Source organism: Halichoeres trimaculatus, unplaced genomic scaffold (genome assembly GCF_033239565.1).
Source record: "Halichoeres trimaculatus isolate MK-OKI-2021-1 unplaced genomic scaffold, fHalTri1.1 fHalTri1_scaffold_15, whole genome shotgun sequence".
Lineage (NCBI taxonomy): Eukaryota > Metazoa > Chordata > Actinopteri > Labriformes > Labridae > Halichoeres > Halichoeres trimaculatus.
The window spans coordinates 13,552,884-13,568,120 of record NW_027437193.1 but is presented as its reverse complement, the minus strand read 5'-3'; the positions used below and the strand labels follow the sequence as shown (position 1 = coordinate 13,568,120).

General features: G+C 41.5%; 1 protein-coding gene across 5 annotated transcripts in view; it reads left to right on the top strand.

The window, feature by feature from the left end:
- The window catches only part of agap3 (ArfGAP with GTPase domain, ankyrin repeat and PH domain 3), a 129,913-nt gene that overhangs the window by 42,177 nt on the left and 72,499 nt on the right, over positions 1-15,237 (top strand). For 4 of the 5 annotated variants that reach the window (XM_074689551.1, XM_074689553.1, XM_074689555.1 and 1 more), the window contains exon 1: positions 11,012-12,611. The exons of the other annotated variant lie outside the window; for it this stretch is intronic. In XM_074689551.1, the coding sequence (XP_074545652.1) occupies positions 11,027-12,611 (1,585 nt within the window). In that variant the 5' untranslated portion in view covers positions 11,012-11,026. Of the gene's footprint in view, positions 1-11,011; positions 12,612-15,237 lie in introns of those variants that run through there. 5 annotated transcript variants of the gene reach the window in all.

Sequence of the window (15,237 nt, the reverse complement as noted above, 5' to 3'; positions counted from 1 at the left end):
GCTTTTACAGTTTTTACCCACTTTTCCCTTTGATCCATGCAAGATGCAGTTTCTCAAAGTTTTGAGAGCGAATACTTGTGCTTCATGTGTAAAAATCTTTAAGTTGTCGGTGTCAGAACCTGAAAAAGTCTAGTAGAACAAAAACTGTGTATTCAGCACACAGTGTTGCCCTGCGGAGGATCAGATCGTCTGATCAGCAAGTTTTTGATATTCGAACACCGACATTAAAGATGACAAAATGCAAGAAATTTAAGAAGACAGGCTTTTTTTGTGTAATACTTGTGCATGTATATGTTAGGCAACATTTTACTCAAACCTCAATTGTTTCAATTTTGCTCAGTTTCTAAAAAAATAACCCTCCAGCTGTCCAAATCTCAAGATTGCCATCGCCAGATTGCAGGTAGAACTCGCCAGGCACCATCATCCTTCAGTGTCTCCACATCCACTTTAATCACTCTCAGTTATTCAGGTTCACCTCGACCTGCTGCTCATGCCCACACAATACCGAGCTGAAGCAATGAGCATGATGAAGTAGTGTCTCCCCCGATACACCTGGCAGGGACAGGATGATTTGTCATTATGTTAAGGGCACCTAAAAATGTCACATGGAGCATAGTAATATAACTGCTCCGTTCTGACTTTGACAAATAGAGCTGTCATGAAACTTCACCAATTAGGATACAGATGTTTGGCCTCTCCAGCTTTGACGTCTCCGTCATTCAGACGCTGTGGATCTACTGAGCTGGAACTAAGCCTTTGTGTCTGGCTGTCTGACTGAGGACTGGTCTCATCCAGAATACTGATGACATGTCATTTCAGGTGGAGATTGGAGGCCTTTATTATATATGAATTCAAAGTTATTCAATTTCATGCTAAAGCCCTAGATTTGAAGCCTCCGGATGATTTCAGGCCTTTAGCTGCAGGGAGGGAATCTGTATCTGTCAATTTACTAGTTTTTGTTGTTGAATTATTCTAGCAAATGGATTTTTCCGCACAGTTTTCCCTTTTTTTGTTTACCTCACTGTCTCTTCTTTTTTGACCTTCACTCTCCATGCATCACGCTAACATTAGTAACCAAGTTACCACGGTGCACATTTTACTCAGCGCCATTTACCTTGAGCCGCTGGAGCATGGCTTAATTGTCAGTCACCTGTAAATCTCCAAGAGCCATTTCCCTGCGGCTGAGGATTTGAGATTTTCATCAGTCACAGATATGCTAGTTAAATGAACATAACAACAATTAATCCCACATTGAATACAGAATCGATGATGCGTCACTATCCTGGAGCCATTATCTGTTGAAAACTGATTGCATAACTGTTTGCAGAAGCAAATGGCTGTGTATCAAGGGAGGAACACTGCGTCTTTTCACACAGAGAGTTTTTTTTTCTAATTTTGTAAACCTGCTGTTGGTGAACTGTAGCAGCTTGATGGAAACAAATAAATACTCGTGTTTTATATCAGTGAGCGGCTGCTTAATGTGTTTGCATGTAATTAGCACTTGTTGGGAGGGGGGTGCAACAGCAGGAATGATGGTATTCCTCCTGACTTCTTTGTAAAATGGTGTTGTCAGCTTCATAACGAAGCTCCCAGCTTATTGTCTCAGCATGCAGGGGCGGCACAGGAACGGAGACAAAAGGCGTGGGAAATTACAGGGGAGCTTGTGCCCAAATGTGCCGCTATTCTTGGCGCTCTTTTTGGAACAGCACAGAAAAACAAACCTTGAAAGGATTAAGAATTAGAGGAGTGATCAGTATTAGACAATATGGGGTCGATTTAAGTCTTCTTCCTGGGAATACGGAGTAAGCAGAGCTGTAGTTATGCATGTTGAATACAAAAGTTCGCATGATTAGAGCTTGTCTGTGTATCTGACAGATTAAAGAATACCTAATGATGGTTACATCAACATCCAGGAAGCAGAGATCCACAGCCTCAGAATCATTTCCATTCAGTAGCAAGATGGTATCAGCGTGTGGTCCAGTGATGTTGTGATTGACCCCTCTATTTATTCTCACAACTGCAGGATTGTTACAGGAGGATGGTGCTGACATACATAAGGCCAGATGGTGCCTGACAGATTACATGTTACGGTACAAGGGAGGAAATTGGAGGATGATCCAGGCACTATGATGCTTGAGAGATATAGGTTTTGTAAGTGACATATTTGAAGCTTCATTTGATGCTCAAAGCTTTACATAAATATCAGATAAAGAAATTTCTTTCTAATTAAATTGCTCCTCACAAACCTCGCTTACAGTCAGAGCTCTCAGAAGTTAAGTGTTATCTGTTGCTTTGCAGACATGTCCACGAATTAGCGCACTTCACAGCTGCTTTAAGTCATGATTTTCTGTGCATTTATTCACTTAAATGAAGCATATCTCATCCCAGATCGTGAGCTTTCACATCCTCTCCCTGTGTTCCTGTGTAATATTAGCACGAATAGTACTGATATTGTTTCTACTACTACTACGATTCCCTCCTACATTAAAATACAGATTACCTAATGCAGTACCACATCAAAGCTATTGCATAAACGTGAATTTAGAGGCAAGTTTTGAAAGATGACACCAGAAGCAAGCGGGGGTTTGCAAACTAATGTTTGCAGGAGGAGGAGGACAGGGAGCCACCAGCCCACACAAACCTGCCTGTAAAAAGCTGTGCATCGCTCTGCAGCTTCCTCCTACATACTCTCACTGGTCATTTTGTCATCGTTTACAGACCAGTAGAAGCTTCTGTGCTTCCCCTGTATGTTTTGTTTGTTATAGGAATACATAAGGACCTTTTTGTGTGCAGTTTTTTTTTCCTTTTCTCCATCAAAATCTGCTTATTTCACGCTATGTTTTCTACATTTTGAAGTTGTTCACCTGACTTCAGGTTAATGGCTGCATATTTGCTGGTATAGTGTTTATGATGGGTTGCCAAGATGCCAGGATCGCTGCCTATTCTTCCACCCATGCATATATAGAAGATTTGCAGGTGCAAACACACACACACACACACACACACACACACACACACACACACACACACACACACACACACACACACACACACACACACACACACACACAAGCAGGAATCAAACATAAATATTCTGCACAATCTGTTATTTTCTGTTAAAAAACACAGGCAGGATGGCATACATGTCAACAAAGAGGATTCATACTGCTGAAACGTCTTCAGTGATGCAGCTGTAACACGCTCTGCCCCTGTCTGTCTCTTTATTCAGTCTCATACATTCTCTGTCTCTCTTTCCATCACACATGCTATACAAATGCACAGGCTCGCTCTCAAAACCAGAATTTTAAAGACAGAAGAGTCTGGAAATTTTTTTCACAACCTCCCACAGACGTCCTCGAACCTATCATTTTCTCTGCAGTGGAGCAATGGTGACGTATGCTCGTCGCTAGTGCAGCTGAATTTTAAAAAGGCTCTACACCCACGCTGAATACCACTACTGCAAGCATAATTATCATAAACTTTCCGTGCCGTCTGTAGCCCCTCTGTCTCTGTGTATGATTCTCCTGACTTATTCAGCTGCAGATATTGATTCAGTGTTGATGCAGAAAGAGGAGAGGGAAGGGAAGGGGTCTGCTAAATTTATGTTTTATTGAAAATTGGTAGGTCATTGCATAAGCTGTGGTGCTGTGTTATCACCTCTGTGTGGGGAAATCAAAAACAACATGTTTTCATATTTGCAGTGTGTGATTTTGCCTGTTCCAGTACCTGTGTTTCTTCATGCACAGATGCTCAGATTGGCTTGTGTTGTGCCAAAACTGCAGCTTGTTTGCATAACGCCTGGGAGTCATTCTCATGGGGAATCGACACTGATGTACAATAATTCAGGGAAAAAACACCTCATTTCAGATATAGGATTAATAACTAGTTCTTTGTGTGTGCTTCTTTATCAAATTATGATTCAGATCTTTCAAAGGCATCGACTGTTTGATCAACCTTTGTGCTGTAAGTCCTTTCACAGAGAGCTCATTGTTACAACCAGAGGAACATCCTTCGAACTGCCAGCATGTTACACTGTTTTGTTGATACCGATTAGGCTGATCCATGTATGTGAAATGTTACAATGCTGGATGTCCTTACTAGATGTCCGCCACAAGGTTTACAACATCTTTTCTGAATAACTCATTATGAAAACTTTGAAGGACTTGGCCTCAACCTGACATAAGGCTTTGACATCTCAACATAACAAAGTTAAAGGACAAGCCATTTAGACTCTATCCATGCAAAAATGTATAAGCAAATGTTTGATTCCGTCTGGTGTAGAGCTGAAACGATTCCTTGAATGATTCGAGGTACTCGATTACAAAAAATACTCGAGTAATTTTCTCTGCCTCGAGGAATCGTTTAATTTTAAAAAAGATCAAAGAGTGGTATTTCAAATAAAGCTGAGGCCATATTAAGAGATTTTTCAGACCCCTCAAGCTACCTCTTATACAAAATAGCAACTAGCAACAAATCTAGCTTCTTTTCTGGAGTTTGGAGACTAATGGGTCATTCTATGAAACGGGTGCCATTTGAGTCCGCAACATTTGATGAGATGTACAAGGCACAAAAAATGTGTCAAAGTGTGTTTACAAATTTTGGAACTACCAAAGCAAGTGCTCTTATTGACATGCTGTATCAGAAAATTCTATTTCTTAAAGAAAAAAAATTTCATTTGAAAAATAACTGCTCTTTAACTAAACAAAAATGTATTTTATCCGATTACTTGATTAATCGATGGGATTTTCAGTAGAATACTCGAATACTAAAATATTCGATAGCTGCAGCCCTGGTCTGGTGACTGCCCTCGTTTTCATACACTTTTACTTTGAGATGCACTGATCCGATCCTTGTATCAGGTTTTGGTTCTTATATTGACTTAAAAGGTAAAATTGGATATATTTGTGGCAAAAGACAGAGACAGATCTTTTCAACTTAGTTCTATTCTCCTTTGTGTTCATTTATGCCAGTAGGTCTGTAAATTTTTGCTAGGCAGAGCTAAAATAGCCTGAAGGAAGATAACTACAGCAGCTCAGCAGTTTGTAGGTATTTCGTGAGTGTTTCACCAACAACTCAGAGGGCAACTTGCAATATGTGCGAGTTTATTTCTTCACTTACTTCTTCACTTATCAACTGCTGAGGTACAGTCAAATTGTATTATTATGTAAAGATCTACTTAGCCCACATTCACACGTTTATAATCTGATAAAATAATAAAACAGTCAGTTTAAGTAGGCTTATAGTAATTTGGGTATTTTGGTTCACAAAGTTGGAGAAGCTTGAAGTTGCCCAACTGTAAACTCACTCTCATCCTTATATTGAGGAATAAAGAATGTGACATTAATGCTGATATCAGATTGGATCAGTATTGGTAGCCTGATCAAAGACCAGGACTTGGTTTTGGTACCTGTACTTAAAAAGTTGAACTGGTGTATGTATCCCTAGTTTTATGCTGGATTTGTATCTTAGACAGTTATTCAGAGACTACAGTCACTTACGAAGCTCGTCATTCGGCTCCCTGCTAAATGTGTTATCAAAGTCAGTTAAAACAGGTCCAATCACAGACTAATATGTTTAAAACTAGGAATCTGAAATCATCAAATCAAATCAGTGCATTCATTTTAAAAGTGCTTTAGAAGAAAAAAGGCTAAAAGCAGAATGACCTCTAGGAGCCTGGAGTGTAAGCCGACCATTGGACCTGATGTGATGGGCTACAGAGGATTAGACATCTCAGTAAAGGATTTGTAGATGAACAAATACGTGTGCAAATCACACCTCTCATAGAGAGACAACAACATTTTGGGAAAGGATGTAAGTACTACCCCGCGCAAACTTGATTACTTGTTTGCTTCCTGACGCAGTTTCTGCATGAATGTTGAAGGAAGTACATCTTGGTCTTATGTGAAAAACTAAAACATATATACAAAAAGAAATAGGGGCATTTAAAGCAGTGATGACAGTGACACTGGAAGAAATACTGAAACAACTTCAAGTCTAAAATCAGTCCCTTAATCACGTGTCACCGCTCTCTACGTGATGCACACCCAGCAGTATTTATAATTGTGTTCTTCAAATCCATCTTTCAGAGGTTCGACAACAATTCATCAGGCACCACTTTACATTACAAATATGTTCCGGAGAAGCATTTTTAAGTAGCTTTAAGTCTAAAAAGTTTTCAAACTTAAAATTTAAACCTACACAGACAAATGACTGAATGTAATGCTTGTATATTGTTGACGATAAAGTTTTAGGTTTTAACTTCTGAATTTTGTGGGTACCAGAAATTATGCCATTACATATTAGCACACAGTCCCTAAACTACATGTATGTTTACACTGATATTCATTTTATCTGAATAACTGACAGCAGAATAATTAGAGGGTGTTGACCTTTAAATCTGTTACACATTGTAATTCAAAGGTTTTTGACAAAGAAATATGTAAGTTAGCAAGAATTAATGGATTCATGGACCAAGCAAATCTCTTTCAATTATGTATGTGTGGTTAAAGTCCTCTCGAAGTGCTCCACTAAGAGGTACCCCAGAGGAACTTTCAACACTGGATCTTGTCACATACATTTTCATTTAAAACACAGTAACTTGTAGCATAATGAGTCGTTGTGCTAATCTGTGTTCTTTGGCAGATTGAAACCTTGATCTTATTTGGGAGCTTTGGTGGAATTGTAGTTGTATAGTCTTTCAGATTTACTTGTTGAGTCAGTGCTGTAGTTTTGAACTTATGAGTACTGCTTCATGATCATTTCTCTTTCCCAGTATTTCTTTGACATAAGTCTCAGTATTTGTTTGTGTGTTGACCAAAAAGAGCACAGCTAGTTTCATCTTGTGCTGGCACCCAGCTTAAATTGAAGATCCAAAACATGGCATCAGGAGTCATTTGCTGTGGTTGCAGCCTCAGGGTAGAATCTGGTGCCGGGTTCATTAGCAATACCAAGCTCATGTGTCTGCCCTGTGATGATACTAATCACTGTTTCTGACTCTGTCCGGGGAGGTCAGACGTCTTTTTAATTGAGGACTCTCTCTGATTGCTTGCGATTCATTTCCTTGTTCTGGTTTCTCTCATTTATCGTCACGTTTTCTCATGTGGGCTATCTTTGTCCCCCGTAAATCGGCACACATGCAATGTCACCAAGATTTTTTTTTTTGTTCTCATTAAACTTTGTGAGTCACTGCTGCAAGCTTTACTCTGATTTGTCATGCAAAGCTGTCATCAAACACGCAGGTGGCACGTGCATGTGTGCCTTCTATTTTATGACAAGTTGATATCACAAGGGTTTGTTTTTCTTTGCAGAACTGGAGGAAACTGAAAGCTAGTCTGGTGCCTGCTGTTTTGTATTTGTGAATGAGGTCAGCATCACTTAACTAAAAAAATAGGAAAAAAAAAACTGAGGCAGCGTTGGACTTCAGCCACCTACCAGCCTCACACTGATTATTTAAAGTCAGAGAACGGCCTTCACCGACTGTCCCCGTTACCTTGTTTGCCACATAAAGCAAACAGTCTCCAGCAAAAGAGTGTACATGTCCACACGACTGTCTTCTAACACTGACTCATGTTCAAATATGGACAAGGAGTCAGCCAGCTTTACTTGTATGCCTCGGATACATCACATTAACTGTGAGACAGCACCAGCATTTGTTATGCATCGTGTCTGCGTTCATATACACACCAGGGCTGCTCATCTGCCATGTCTGCTGGTGAGCCGTATCCGTCTTGCAGTTTGTGCTAAAAGGTATAACCCCTGAAATTGCTTAAGCCCTGAAGGTAATTGATGATAGTGTGAAAGCATTTCCCTTTCAGACACTCACTTTCTCCAGGCTTATACTTAGGAACCAGAGCATGGTAATGTCTGAGTAAAGGTATTACATTTCAAAACTTTGACTTCTCATAGGGGATTGGGGTTTTAATAATTCTTTAAAATGCAGTCCTCAATAGAATACAGCTCTGTAGTGGCGTGACTGCCCCCTGCTGTAAGCAACAAGTACATTAGCTCAATTATTGTCAACTAAAACTGTAGGTACACTTTACTTACATAAGCTCCAATATAAATTCACTAAGATGATGGAGCCAAAATGAAGACAATCTAATTACAAACTATGATGACTTTTTTCATTAAACTTTACGACAGAGCCTGCTCTAAATTAACAGTTGGTATAATTTTCTGTTTGATTACTAAATTAAAAAATTCCCCCCTGTCTGCAAGTTGAGTCTAGATATATTGTGCGTATTAGTGGTGAATTAGAAATGCAGAGTTGTATTCTAATGTGCTGTTAAAGTTGGGAGAGCGTATTTGTAAATGCATTATCTGATTGAAAAGGCTGTTAAAACTGGTATGCACATACTAAAAAGAAAGGAAAGAGACAGTGTCAGGTTAGAAAAGAAGAGAACTAAAATATGCAACACTGATAAGAAGATAATCTGCTCTCTATCGCTGCATCTGCTCACACTTAGATGTATGCATGCAAACAAACAGAAAGATTTGTAGGCGGAGAGTAATCCAAGAACCCAGAAACGTGCAAATCCAGTTTTGCCGAAAAAACCCTCCCAGCTTCCATCAAGATACGGTTACATGAGGGAGAAACATTTAGCCGTTGGACTGAGAAGGAAAGAGAAGCAAACAAGAGAGGCTCTGTTACCTTGTCACTACTATGAAATCCAAGGGTTTACCACACACCACAGCACAGCACAGGTTTCCTCCGGACTGAACTGCAACAAAGACAACAGGACAGTGGATTAACTTTAATCCTGTCAGTGTTTCTTATGTAGGACCCTGTTATACCAACACCTGGATTACGAATTACCTGCAGGAAATGCCTCCAAGTGAACCATGACACTTCACTGGGCTGCTCTTTCTAGACTGGTAACTGCATTATCAGGTCAAGCTGGACAGCACATCATGACCACAGCGAGATTGAACTGAAAAGACGGGTCTTTTTTAAAACAGCCGTGCCGGACAAATTCAACTGAAATGGAGCAACATAAAGAGATTCACAACAATACCGAGGAGAAGCAAAAATGAGGCTGTACACCGGAGGAGAGGAAATGAAAATATTGCCACCAATTTGGGCCAGTAAATGATATTACAGGCAACTGGATGTTTTCTTCTTTCCTGCGTTCTTGAATGGGTACACTGAGAGTCCAGGAGAAGCAGCTCTGAGAGATAAGACTATGTTGCAGTGCTTTGGAGGTCGCAGACGAACCCGACACCACCACATCCAGTGGAACGAAAAAGACTGTTTGCTTTACGACGAGCCTGAGATCATACCAAACCCCTGCTTCCTCGACTCAGGTAAAGGCCAGCCCAGTAAGCTCTGACAGCTTAAAGTGAGACCGAACTTTGATTTCAAGGCATCTTGACATTTTAATGGTAATACTCAACACCCTGTCTGAGAAGAAAAACAGAGATTTACATGACCGTGCATGTCCATGTGTCATTGCACAGATATATAGAGCCAGTTTCCTGGAACAATACTTCAGATGTTTTCAATTGTTTCTGTTGATAAGACCACAGAAGAAAAATGCACGAAGACACAGCTCTAATATCAGCACTTGAACTGTGAATGGTATGACATGGAAAAGGCCTTGAAGATGACATCCTTTTAGAGGATATTTTCCTCTTAGCTTGAGGGAATTTTGGCTTATTTTTGGTACAATTAAGAGTTTTTTTCCTTATTTTCCAAGATACTTGGGCAACAATATCCATCTTTGTGGTCTTGCTTGATTTGTCATGGCAATGCACTTTGAGAACAGGCCTTCAGTGTGACGAGTTGTTCTTTTGTTTTCATCGTCAAAGAACCCCTTCTGTACAGCAGTTCATATTTTGATCACAGCTGTTTTTGGAGTTGTGTAAGATACTGGCAGTATGAGCTTTTAGTCCTATAACCACAGTGGGTTTTACTGATTCTATTACACAAAAAAACGTGTTCAGGTTGAGTACATAGATTATATTTTTTACTTTATAGAAATTATTCAAATCCAGGAAAATGTTTCTTTTTTTACCAACTTTTTTTTTTTTGCCTTTTTTGACCACAAGGTGGCAACATTCTTACCACAATCCTACTGTTACTGGAGTGCTTATGATGTTCAACAAGAAATCTCTGGCTTAGTTCAGATGATGGTCCTCATACTACTTTAACCCATGTTTAATGGCTCTATTTGGGTTTGTGAAAGCACAGTAGTGCAGCCAAACTCTGAGAAAAGAGGAAATGAACAGGAAGACTGTAAAAACTGCTTGGTGCATTAGTCAAACTCATGCTCTTCTACTTTGTGTCAGCTGTAATTATTTATTACATTGGTCACAAGAAGGAAAAAATCCATTTGAAGTAGTTAGTCATGTTTGATCACTGATGTGTGTTATCAGCTGAGGACTCTCTCAGTCTCGAGTTCATTGTTGTCTGTTTGTGTCTCTGGGGGCTACGCACAGCTCTGCAGAACTCAGGAGGGCGTGTTTAATGTCTGTGGGATCCACTCCTTGTTTTCCATCTGTCCCGGGGGTTGGAAGGCAGCTGAAAGTTCAAACAGAGACTCACTCCCTCATGCTCTGCATGGCAAGAGCTCAGAGATTAAGGGGTTTGTCTGCACCGCCAAAAACAAGGATTGCTCACAGTTCATAACTTGCCAAGGAGGAAGGATGATTCAGTGGTTTTTAAGTTGCAGTTTTTGCTACTACAACAGATATTGCTTTCTTGCCAAACAAGAAGTGGACAACCTGTTTTTCTTTTGTTCATCAGCCTGTGCAGAACAGGTAGGACAGAGTGTGGAGAAGAGGCAGTTTTCATCTAAACGGCTGTGTGAGAGTGCTGAGTAAAGGAGCCAGAGGATGCAGTTGGCAGCGAGGCTTTGCTCTAACTTGTTTGAAGTTTTTTTCCCATGTCAAAGGTGAAGGATTATGCTTGGCATAGGAATTCAGTCTTCAAATGAAGGACTTTATGAGCTGGATCTCTACTACTCCTGGGCAGAATGTGAACATTAGTTTTTGCTCCAGGCTTGTTTTGCTGTTTGACTGAAGTGCCATGCTATTCTTCAGCAGTGGGACAGTGGATGTGACCCCAAGGAGTACAGATATTGGAGAGCAGCAGCAGGGAAAGACTGTTTACCACATCTCTGTGATCCTGAAAGAAAAACAGGGTGATGCATCTGTCTCAGGGCTGGGAATGGGCCGGGTCACCCACACCCTGGTGGAAAATTGCCAACCAGGAGAAAAGATGATTAGTTTAGTGCCACTGGAGAAGAGCCCTAGGCATGGCAGGGCACGCCACCTGAGCTGCACAGGTAGAGCTGGAAGGCAAAGACAGGAGGTGGTTCTGGAGGAGAATGAGGAGGAGTTGGAGGAGGTGGAGGGAGAAATGAAGACAGACAGGTTTTTGAATCACTTCTGCAAGAGCCCAGGTAACTCCGCAGTTCAAGACAGAGAAGTGGCAGAGTCAGCTGCTCAGAAAGACGTCCAGGAGCAACACATTCAGAGCCCGGCATTGTGTTCTCTCTCAGCGCGCACTGACGGCCTTCTCTCTGGGAATCATGACACCTTTACAGGACATAGCTCTCTGCCCCGGGCCGTGTTGCGAAGGCCACGTCCCAGTGAAGCCCAGCGGGGTAGGAAGGCGATGAGCATGTATGGAGACTCAATCAAGCAGCAAACAGAATCTCATCCTGAACAAGAAAGACGGCTGCGACGGCCTAGGAGTGTGTGCATGCTGGCAGGCCCAGGCTCAGTCCTGTCAGAAACCCAGCACCCCTCCAGGAGGGCAGTTATTTTAGAAAATCAGCAGTGCAGGAGCAGGAAGGCTGAGTTACGGGCTGTGGATGGCCTCAATTCTGCGGCTGCTCAGCGACCCTCGGTCCCTGCAGAGGTGACCCTAAGGGCACACCAGAGGAGCTTGAAGCCAAGGCCTGTCAGTATGACAGTGCTGGAGCTTAGAAAGAGGGGATCTGATGATGAGATAGACAACCAGCGGAGCTACAGCAACACTGGCAATGATGAGGAAGGTTTTCTGAAAGGGGGATTTCGATGGAGGCTTTTTGGGAAAGCACCTCAAGAAAAGAGCAAGGAAAAGGAAAGTGAAAAAGACGCTAAACCTTCTTCTAAATCAAACAAATCAGATTCTTCAAAAAGCACACTGAGTTCATTAAGACGGAGCCTCAGTTTGCGTATCAGAAGGACTCGGCCTCGGGAAAAAGTTACTTCAGTGTCGGAAATGGAGTCAAAGGATTACTCTCTGAATAATTCTACAGCAGAGGAAACTACAATGCCCGCCCGGCCTTTCTCATACCTCACAGGAAGAATGCTTCCAACTTCCACGGAGCAGATTGAGGATGGGGGCGTGCAGTACATCCATTATCACAGCAGGGGGAAAGTAAAAGTAATGGAGGTACCCCTCTGCCCAACAAAACTGTCTTCCAAACCAGTTCAGGAAGTACCGAGCATATGGCAGCTTATAACCAACCGTTTTAGGAGGAAAGAGCAGCCACACACTGGCAAATGTGAACCCCAGCAGCCCCAAAGCAAAGATACAAACCAGTCTCCTTTGGCCAGGAATAATAAGTCACAGCCAGTCGCCATAGAGACTTTGGCAGGCACTGACGCACACAAAGGTCAAGGTAAGACCTGCAAGATTGCTGAATTTGTTTCTCAGCTCAGAGCTCCATTTGCCTTCCCTGAACTACACACAAAGCTACAGCTCGAGACGAATGAGGAAGTGAACTTTTTTTTTTAGGAGATAGGCAAATGAAAAACACATGGGGGGGAATTGTGGGTTTGGATGGCATTCAAGATTCTCTAGCTCCAGAGTCCATTTGGAATTTCTATTTCTAGCACTCCTCTTGTGATTTTCATGAACACAGAGGGTAGTTTGCCTTACATGAGATTTTTAAAGTTCTGTTAATGAGTAGGTAGGTACAGTAAAAGAGAAATACCAGTTATTGATAAGAGCAGACTGTAATGGCTTCTTTTACGTGGGTTTGACTTGTGTTATACAGTCTGACTGTGTCACACATCATACAAACTCACTGTTGGCCACACAGACACAGCTTAAAGCGGTAGCATTAAAGCAGTTAGTGGCTGTATTAGGGATGCATTTAGCTGCCTAGCCGGGCTAAATTAAGAAGGCTTACATGGTATAATGGTAAGGAGAAAGAAGACGGCTATAGCAGTGTGTTTAAAGGTTAACTCTGACACCAGGGAGAGTGTTTGTCAAGAGCTGTAGAGAACAGAGAGATACAAATATTTGTATCTTGATGAATTCATAGCTGGGATTTTCAACATTTGTTTGGCTCCAACTTCACACCTAAGCTTGAAGACCTAATTAGCTGACCATGACAACTTAATGACTCCTTCTAATGTCAGGTCACACATTTCTTGCCTTGAGTCTCATTAAGCTAACCTTTGAACAAGCAGAGTCGATGTTTTATCCTCATAATGGGCCATGAGGTCAAGCTTGTTGGTTTATTTGTTTTTTTCTCAAGACGTGTTGCCAAGGATACCCACTCCAGTGCTTTAAGTCCATTTACTCCACTGCAGAGTCAGTCAGTCAGTCAGGCATTAGGAATGTAGGTGTGCCGATCAGCCTGAGTAGTGTTAGGTGTTCAATGCCCTGGGCGGGACTGTGCGCCTGTAGCTACCTGCCTAAGTGTTTGCTCCTAAATTAGATCCTGAAAGCTGAAGCCCAGCCAAACACACACACACATGTTTGGTTCATGTGCTTCCTGATGATAACGTCTCATCCTGTGTGAGAGACGTATGGGGGAAGGGAGATGCAGAGTGAGGGGTGTGAGGTGCGCAGACAGTCCCCACCCCCACCTGTGGATGAACGAAGCCACTCTTTCATGCTAGCAGAGGCATGAGTGATCAGTGAACCATGTGCTAAGATGGGGGACTCTCTGGGGGTCCTGAGGTTGGAGGAGGGGCGGCTGGTCATGAGGTGAAGGTGGTCTGCTGTGCACTTATCTGGTTGAGAAATTGGAATGGGACTGTAGATAGAAAACTCTGTAATAAGCTTTGGTATAAGGTGTTAGAGATCATGTTGAGTGCTCAGTCATGCGTACTTCTTCTGACCTGCCTTGGCATGCCAATTATCATGAACATTTTCAAGAAAATCCCCCATGTGTGTCATCCATCATCCTTCATCTTGAATCTGAAAGAAATTGTATTCCTGAGGATGGAATTCCCTTTATTTCCTTCACTTGTTACGTCTTATTTGACACTGTTCCCTTTGAATTCATGTCAGCAGTATCAACCTTACCTTTTAGTTTAGTCAAATTAGAGGTCTGTAGATTATTATCATAATGATTTAAAAAATACATTTTATCCATCATACCAGAAAGAGAAGATGAGCACTCAGCAGGTAATTATGCTCAAGACAAATAGTTACTTTCGAGGAAATTGGTATCAACAGTCACACTGTGGTGAAGTAGTCTCATCTGCTCAATGGAGGAGACGGCAAGTTGTCGGGATGCCTAAGCAACGCAGTCTGAGCATTCATGATCTTATAATAGCTGAACATAACTCATTTTTGAGCATCAGCTACAGCAAATCTCAGCCCGAGTGCTTGTTGTTTGTCAGGGTTGTGGTTCAGTAGGTAAATCTGCATACTGGGAGAAGTACACTTTCCACAGATGAGTCTAAAACTCTTGTTAAAAGTTTGGCTTAAGGCTGTCAGTTCCTAGATCATTCATTAGTTTGTATGAGTTTTTTTCTTTCTTTCACGCTTGATTGTTTCCATCTGTTTCTTCACTTGCACTTGTTTGGGTGCCAGGTTTAATGAAATCTGGCACAGTTTTCTGTTATCTTTACAAATTGAGTCAGTCAACCTTGGCCAATGACCTGCAAAGCATTTCAAAACCTAATTTGAAAACCTTAAGTTTAATGAGAATCCTGTTTGAACCAGGACGTCTATTTTCTATTCTCGGACAATCAATACCCATCTGCCAAGGTTTTTTAAGCTTTGACTCAGGTCAGGCCTTTAAACATTATTAAATCCAGAGACATAAAGACTTTTACCTTGATTTTTACTCAGTGTGTTAGTCACTATACCTCTTTTGATGGAAATAAGTTGGGTGATTCAGGGCTCAGGAATGAAGGGAGACAGAAGAAGAAAGACCAGACTTTTGAATAGTTAACAGTTCTGGCAACAAATGTAAAAGTAAAAAAAAGCTATTATTTAGGATGTGCATGATAAAATTAGTCACAGGATTGATGATGGGTCATGGAGTTAGCAAGTAAGGGAAA